The 838-nt window shown below is 64.1% G+C and overlaps 1 protein-coding gene across 1 annotated transcript in view; it reads right to left on the reverse strand.

Annotated features, from left to right (window-relative positions):
* Positions 1-104: 104 nt before the first annotated feature.
* Positions 105-838, reverse strand: part of H257_10514 (hypothetical protein) — a gene marked incomplete at both ends in the record, with an annotated part of 3,097 nt that continues 2,363 nt past the window's right edge. Inside the window, one exon of the mRNA XM_009837080.1 lies at positions 105-814. Coding sequence (XP_009835382.1) covers positions 105-814 — 710 coding nt within the window. The remainder of the gene's footprint in view (positions 815-838) is intronic.

The raw sequence follows: 838 nt of genomic DNA on the forward strand, positions 1-838 counted from the left end.
CTAATGCGCGCGCCACGGAGTGGCCGTACTCCTTCAAGCCGTTCAAGTTGCAGGTGGTGATCGTGATGGGCGGCGAGCCGCTTGGAATAGGGCCTGCGGGGGCCTTAGCACGACGGTGCTTCGACCCAGAGGTCGTCGAGGTCACCCTCGGTCGGCATGTCGTGGCCTTCCGCGATCAAGACCTGGCGGTGCAGCGAGAGCGGGTAGGTGTCATCCGCCATGGCCGTCACGAAAGCCCCCATCTCGTCCACGCGGGTGTAGTTGCCAGCGGCCTCAAGCAGGCGCTCCATCTCGAACCAGATGTGTTCGTAGAGCTCCGTGGCGTCGATGTTCTCCGTGAAGAGAAGTGCCCCGAGTGTCGCCGACGAGAGCGCGCGCGTGCCTTGGTGCATGGCAATGGACGTGACGGGCGCCTCGGCCAGACATGTGATGGCGGCATCGCTGCCGTAGATAAGGGGTGCGTGCACCGCCAAGAGGACCTCCGCGAGCGAGAGGAGCTCCTCTGCGGCCGTCCGTTCCAATGGGGTCGTGGGGTTGGGGTTGTCCGTGGTGATCGGAAGCGGTGGGAGTGCCGCCGCTTGCTTGGCCTTGCTCATGAAATCCGAGAGGTGCGCGTTGGTGAACACCTTACCAAACACGTTCTTGTAGATGACCTCGAACGGGTGTGTGTCCCCAAACGTTGCCCGCAGCCAGCGCTGGACCGTGCGCTGCTGGCAGAAGCTGTTGAAGGTTGACGGATCGTCGTGGGCAAGCCGTGCGAGCTGATCGCCAAAGCCGACGGGGCGTTGCTCGAGGTAGCGGGCGATGGCGTCGACTTGTCCGGCGATCACGAGAGCGC

Source organism: Aphanomyces astaci, assembly GCF_000520075.1.
Source record: "Aphanomyces astaci strain APO3 unplaced genomic scaffold supercont1.29, whole genome shotgun sequence".
Taxonomy (NCBI): Eukaryota; Oomycota; class Saprolegniomycetes; order Saprolegniales; family Verrucalvaceae; genus Aphanomyces; species Aphanomyces astaci.